We start from the raw sequence: 7500 nt of genomic DNA on the forward strand, positions 1-7500 counted from the left end.
AAGGAAAACGTGTCACGGGATTGAAAGAGTTCAGTGCACCTTCAGTACGATTTTTTTTTTATTGCTCATTCCACACTTTTTTTTTTTTTATTATTATTAGATTAGAATGGCCTCTTGTTAGTGAAGAGGGTAACAAGGGCTTTATCTGACCCCTCCAGTTTGAAAAGTCTCTTCAAAAATCAGGAGATAACATGAACATAAAAATTGGGTGATTAGATATGAACATTGTTGGGTATTTTACATTAACTACATTTCTGATATTGCTTTTAAAAATTGTATGTTATTTCAATGAACACTTGATATATATATTTTGCGCTGGTAGATTTTGCTCCTTATTAAATTGCGAAGCTGTTTAAATGTGAAAGGATAAGGAAGCCTGATAGTAACCATCATTGTATTACCATTCATCTCTCTCTCTCTCTCTCTCTCTCTCTCTCTCTCACACACACACACACACACACACACACACACACACACACACACACACACACACACACACACACACACACACACACACACACACACACACACACACACACACACACAGCGTAGTTAGATGTAAAATGAAGCAAACTAACTCAAAATCATACCGGTGACTGTCCCTCATTAATGCAAGAATCAATCCTGCATCGGTCTACGGAACTGTTTATTGCACAACCACTACAACAACTCTTTATATTTCTTCCTTTTCACTCGTGTTGTTGTTTACTGTAGGAGTAATGACTTTCTAAAAAATATTTTGTTTATGTAGTGGCCCTTGTGGCTCAGTGGTATTTTCGTCATCCTCTTACGACTGATTATCACACAGAAAATAACTAAATGAGTATATAATGAACACACGTTGGATGCAAGTGTTATGTAATCGCTGTGAGATTCGGTTTTCATTCCCTGGCTATAGTTATGTACAGGTGTTAATAAATGACCGCAGAACTTAACCACTGTCCGCTCCTACCAAACATAAAAACAACCATTCCCATATTACCCCCCTTCGGAGCTTAAAGACTCGATGATAGGCTACTGTAATTTTGGAATATTTACGGGTAGGAGGAGGGTAAGAGGCCGACGTACTCCCCAGCTAGCGTTTTACATGATAGAAAAACCTGTAGCCACTTCCAGGATTCAAACCCTTCATATACTAGCAATGCAGGACCGTAATTTGTTTCTGTTGTTATCGTATGTTGTTTATTAATCTGAAGTATCGCCAGAGTTTGCCAGAACAACGTATAAGAGGATAAAAAGAGGTAATAACAAAATAAATCGGTATGAAAGAGGTGTTGCGAATTCTCATAATTATTCTAGAGTACGGTCAATAAATCTGGTACTCACTGGCACTGTCGGGGTCCTTGTCGTCCTTCTTGATGTCGTCGTCTTCCTTGTCGCCGGGCTCCTTCTCGTCGTCTTCGTCGTCGGACAACTTGGCGTCGTCGTCGTCGGTCTTGTTCCTGGGCTCCCACGTCATCTTGTTCTCTTTTTTCAGTCGCCGGCGAGCGTTGGCGAACCACGTTGACACCTGCGGCGGGAGAGAGTTAACTGTGCTATGGTAAAGACGAAGGAGACTTGAAATTTATTGAAAATTGAGAAAAAAGATGTAATTGCAGAATCAAGTGAGTGAGTCTGAAGATTGCATATTATGTTAGTTGAATAGGCAGCTGAAATATTAAAAGCTGTTTCGGTTGAAGCCTGTTTAGACTATTATAACTCCAAAATGGTTAAACCCACACTTTAGTATTTAATTCTTACTGCTACAGGAAGATATTATGGAGCTTCAGGAAATTCCTGACAATGCAGGCGTTAATTACCTACATATTGCGGGACGCCTGATTGACAAGTATGTGCTTCGCCAAGCGCCTGATGCTGTACACGTGCTCCTTGAAGTCATCTCGAGAGGCTACGTTAAAACTATACCATTTCATTTAGTCCACTCCGTTATTCAGTTGTAGTTCCTCATTCTCTCACATTTTATTTTGCTTCTGTATGTATTCTTTAGCAGCCTTTGATCTTGCAAGCTTTCCACACATCCAGATTTCTACTTTGTGCATTTCAGCTGCTAGCGTACAGTTACCAGTAGAATATGGTGTTCACAAATTTAGGATGTAGAGACGTAGTAATATCTTTCAGTGCCTTTCAACTACGAGAACTAATCCGCAAAAAGACGTAAATCTGAGCCAACATAGGATGAACCGAGCATTGATAATATACAGTACCTGTGTGAGTGTCATCTTGGTAATGATGGCCAGCATGATCTTCTCGCCCTTGGTGGGGTACGGGTTCTTCTTGTGCTCGTTCAGCCACGCCTTCAGGGTCGCCGTCGATTCCCTGGTGGCGTTCTTCCGGCGGGCGGCGAGATCATAGCCCGCACCATACCTGTTGGAGAAATTAATGTTGATAAAGTACACGCAGGTGGGAGTTGAACATGGATGACCTGAGAGTGACATTGGAGAAACAGGTGACGAATAGTGCGGAAGTAAGAATGGGACTACAGTGGGTGAGTAAAGGAAGATGTTGAAGAAAGGTACGCAGGTGAGAATGGAACGTCGGTAGATGAGAATGGCGCTGGGGACAGAAAATAAAGGTGTGTAGATGAGAATGGAACATGAGCAGTTTGCACCGGCACTGAAGAATAAATATTGCAGAAACACACGTTCATGGGATTGGAATGTCGACAAGTTAGTAACGTCAGGAAAAAAGGTACTGATGAAACTTATGACGGTGAAAAGTACGGAGCATTGTGAAAGTGGAATGTCGACAGGTGAGAGTGACGTACAAGCAAATCAGATGAAAGGCGCATAGGTGAGAGCGGGACGTCTACAGATGACGTTGACAGGTTACAGGGTTATCATATGAACAGACAAAGACGAAAGAGAAGAATGCAAACGGATGACATGGGCAGTTGAACATGATGATACATAATTTTCCCTCACCTCAGAAAATAAGGCCTTCTTTGATTGTAAATGGTATTATTGTTATTTAAGTCCATCTCCATGACTAACACATATACTTCGCCGTGCATTTATAAAAATATAAGAATCATAACTACACTATAATAAAGAGAGAACAACAGAATGAAAATCGTGATAATAAAAATATTATGGACTAGATGAGACTTACAGTATCTGATAGTCCAGAGAAGACGCAACCACTACACGACACAAAATTACAGTAAAATGGATTGTAACATAAGGACAGAGTCAGTCGGACTTTGGAAAATGAGACAATACTAATGGAATCTGTGGACACTGAGAAGGGAGCGGAAGTGCTTTCTGGGAGGAGGCAGGTTGGGTAATTAGGAGGAGGGAGCTGGGGGAAGTAGATGTGGGGCCTCTTGAGGAGAAAGACCTCATCCCAGTGTGAAAGATTGATACCACTTAAAGAAAACTCTGAGAAAGATTAATTGTTGGGAGAAGGAGGTACTTGGAGGAGGAGCAGAGTCCTTGGAAGAAGAGTAACATGCAGTGCTGGGAGGAGGAGCAATGTGAAGTACTGAGAGGAGGAGCATAACATAAGAGCTGGGAGGAGAACTTATGTGGTGGGAGGAGAGGTAAGGTGCTGGGAGGAGGAGCCAAAGAGAACTGGTGGGAGAAGGCAACGAAAAGATAGGAGAGAGGGAGGTGAGGGGACCGTGCTGAGAATGGAGGGAGAAGGGAGGGTGCTAGAAAGGGAGGAGAGGATTTAGGGTGAAGGCAAAGGAAAGAGGAGGGAGAGGGAGGGGATGTAAGGGTGGAGGCAAGGGAGAGAGGAGAGGAGGTTAGGGTGGAGGCGAGGGTGGACGTGACCTGCCATGAAACATTACAAGTAGACACGTAGGGTGGCCTTGTTGGACACCTCGGCCCCCTCTGTGCCCGCCCACCAAAATCAGTCTCTCTCAGCCACCCACCGGCCACCATGACCCGAAAGCCAGATAAAGTGCCAGTCAGCCAAGTACAAAGTCAACCGGTTCAGTTTGCCAATACAAATCTAGCCACTCAAGGAACGATTGCTGTGTGTAGACGTTGACAGACTCCTAATTCTGAAGTCTGGACATGGTGGCAACTACAGAAACTTCAAGACTCTATCGCAGCTCCTTGTCACTTCCTCTTACAACTCCAAGTCACCCTCTCACAGATACTTCTCGACTTTATTTTTTCACCCCGCTCTTGAACGAACAAAAAAAATACTGTACTGTGTAGATGACGCCAAGTTTCAATTACTCAGGCATCAGCAGCACAAATCGTTAATATTGTAATTATCCATTTACATCAATTTCACTGTCCCACTCAGGCCTTATATATACAGTATCACATATGATGTTCATTCATCTGATATTCCAGCAAAGCAAACATTCTCTGTTAACCTTTCACTTATACCTCGGATTTATCACTTTTCTTATCAAGTTATTTAACGCACCAAGCTTATTCCTACACCCCTCATTGAGTTGATCACTTATTCCATTCAGTCCATCATGTAACAACCAAACCCTTTAAACAGTACACTCAGAAACTGAACTGTCCAACCGTCTTCTTTCATATATGTCTTATTCGATCGTAATATCAACGAACCTAGCTTAACACACTCGTATCCCATCCAGACAAATGATACTCACCAACCTTATCATCTCAGTCTTATCCTTACCTACTTAGTTGACATCTGTCAGTACCATCCGGTCACTAGATATCCCCCAATTTTATCTTTCACACTCCTGTCCCAACCGACCTGGACATGCACATACATATCCCATCCATCCTTTCATCCGCCAGTTCACTCAGGCTTTCAATCATCCAAGCTGGCGATTTCTTTCTCGCCACAAGCACTTTTCATCCCATCGACACCGGACACTGATAACCACAGGGGCCGGCGATGACCAGGAGTGGCTGTGGAGAAACAAAAGGGTCCAGGTGGAAGAAGGGGCCAGGAAGTGGAATATTACCGTCCGTGTGCTAAACATTACAATCAATTAGGGCAAGGAGGAGGGAAGGGGATGCGGGGACCAATGAAGCGTAGCAGGTACACGACGGCGGGAGAGCTAAAAGCATGGATTCCTGCCCTGTCCTTGTAATTCACTCGTCCCCCTCTTCCTCCTCCTCTTCCTGCTTCTCTTTTTCCTCCCTCTCTTCCTCCTCCGTCTTTCCACCCCCTTCCTCCTCCTTCTTGTCTTCCCCCTCTTCTTCCTTCCTCTTCTTCCTTTCCCTACTCCTCCATCTCTTTCTTTCGTGTGCTATCTCTTGGAAATTATCTGTGTCACTTTTTTCGGTTTTCTGTAAATTTCCTTATCCTCTGAATTTCTGCTTTCTTCTCATCTTCGTCTCTCATCCCCTCCTCTCCTCTTCCTTCCCAGTTACTCGTCTTCCTTCCCCCCTTCCTTGTGCAGTCTTTTGGAAGTGCATCTTGTCAGTCTTCTCCCGTGGCTACATATGTCTGTTTCCTCGAAGTTTTTGTTTTCCCATCTTCACCTTCCTCCTTCTTCCTTCCCTCGTCCTTCTCCCCCTCCTCTTCCTTCGATTCTTTCCTGTAGCGTCTTTGGAAGTGCCTGGTCTCTTGTTATATTGAATTGCATATTTTTCTTTCCTTCCGAGTTTTTACGAGTATATCCTCCTCCTCCTCCTCCTCCTCCTCCTCCTCCTCCTCCTCCTTCTTCCTCCTTTTCCTGTGGAGTCTTTGGGAAGTTCTTCGTCTGTGTTTTGTCAAGTCTCTGCATAATTTTGTCCCCTCTAAGTTTTCGTAATATTTTTCAGGTGCATTGCTTTTTTTCTTTTTTCTTTTTCTTTTTTTTTTCTTTGTCGTCGTATTATTTTCATTCCTCCCTCATTCTCTGTCTCTGTCCATTACTTTTTTTTATTTATTTATTTGCTTTCTGTCCTCTACGTTGTTTCAGTATTTCTCTTTTTCTATTTTCTCGGAGGTAGATCAGGAAGGAAGGACAGATGTAAGAAAAGGAAAAGAGACGCTGGAAGAAACTAGAAACATGCGAAAGGGCGAAAGAAAATGGGTGGACATACAAGAAGAGAGAGAGACAGACAGACAGAAAGACAGACAGACAGACACACACACACAGACACAGACAGGCAAGAGGGAGAGAGAAAGGTTCGGGGAGTCTTGATAAAAAGGAAGCGAAAGAACTAAGAGAGGAAAGGAAGAGAGAGAGAGAAAAAGACGAGGAAGAGACGGTAAACACACAGGAAGGAGGGCAGAAGAAGGGAGATAATAATGAGGACAAAAAGAAAGAAAGGGGGAGAGAAACAGGTAGGCAAGAAAGAGAGAAAGCTGAGAAAAGAAAGAGAGACATAGAGAGAGAGAGAGAGAGAGAGAGAGAGAGAGAAGCTGCAGGCGAGGTAAAAAGAAGAAATAATAAGAAAGATGGGAAGAAGTGAGAGAGGTCATAGGGTAGCAACCGAGAGAGAGAGAGAGGATGGAAAGATGTGGCAAACGAAACGAAAACAGAGAGACGGAGGACAGGAAGAGGAAAAGAAGGAAGAGAGAAAAGGCAGACAGAAAAAAATATCTGAGGCAAAATCCAAGAAAGCGAGAGAGAGAGAGAGACAGACAGACAGACAGACAGAGACAGAGACAGAGAGACAGACAGAGAGATAGACAGACAGAGACAAACAGACAGACAAGCAGAGAAGTGGGAAGTAAGATTAAGAGTAAAAAAAAAAAAAACTTGGAAGCACAACAGAGAGAGAGAGAGAGAGAGAGAGAGAGAGAGAGAGAGGACCTGCAATACAATACATGTGGCGTTTATGTAGCGTGAAAGAGAGTCCCCCCTCCCTCACGTCCCCCTATCCCCCTCCCTCGAGCCCCCCCACCCCATCCCCACCCCCACACTCTATACAGTCCCCATAACAGTCGCATCAGAGCCGATTATACCTTAACCATGTGACCGCTGCTAAGTGCTCTAACTGCCCCCCCCCCCTACCGTCCCTCTGGATCCGCCCCCATTTTCTCTCCCTTCCATCCCCCCACCCACCCTCCCCCCTCTCTCTCCTCTCTTCTTTTTGCTATTCTGTAGTTTCGCCTTGTCGCACCTCGCCTCCCAACTCTTCTCTTCCCCCCCCCCCCTCTCTCTCTCTCTCTCTCTCTCTAAGCTATTCTACCTCGTTATCATACCTTCTGTCTTTCCACCTGCCTCCTTTCTTCACCCTCCACCCCTTTTCATCCTTTCATCTTTTCCCTCCTTTTCTGTCCTTCCTTCTTCCTCTTTACTATCTCGTTCCTTCATCCTTCCCCTTTCTCTTGCTTTGGAATGTCTCTCCTTCACCCCATCCCTCTTTTCTTTGTTTTTTCCTCCATCATATTCCCTCTTTCCTGCCATCTTTCTCTCCCTCTTCACATTCATTCATCCCTATCTCTCCCTCCTTCAGTCCTTCCCCCCCCTCCATCACCTTTCCCTTCTTTCTTATCTCTCTTTCCTTCCGTTCATCCTTTTCTCCTCCTTCATCTATGCTTTCCTACCCTCCCTCCATCCATCCATTCCTCTTCTTCCCTCAGCTCCCATCTTTCTCTCCATCCTTTTTTTCCCTCCTCCCA

General features: G+C 44.3%; 1 protein-coding gene across 1 annotated transcript in view; it reads right to left on the bottom strand.

Moving 5' to 3' along the window:
• The window catches only part of LOC145412978 (homeobox protein caupolican-like), a 192241-nt gene that overhangs the window by 74154 nt on the left and 110587 nt on the right, over window positions 1–7500 (bottom strand). Inside the window, exons 4-5 of the mRNA XM_080282801.1 lie at window positions 2205–2364; window positions 1327–1510 (exon numbers count right to left, since the gene is read on the bottom strand). Coding sequence (XP_080138927.1) covers window positions 1327–1510; window positions 2205–2364 — 344 coding nt within the window. The remainder of the gene's footprint in view (window positions 1–1326; window positions 1511–2204; window positions 2365–7500) is intronic.

Source organism: Coenobita brevimanus, chromosome 94 (assembly GCF_032717465.1).
Source record: "Coenobita brevimanus isolate Jiangsu-jjx chromosome 94, ASM3271746v2, whole genome shotgun sequence".
In the NCBI taxonomy this organism is placed as follows: domain Eukaryota; kingdom Metazoa; phylum Arthropoda; class Malacostraca; order Decapoda; family Coenobitidae; genus Coenobita; species Coenobita brevimanus.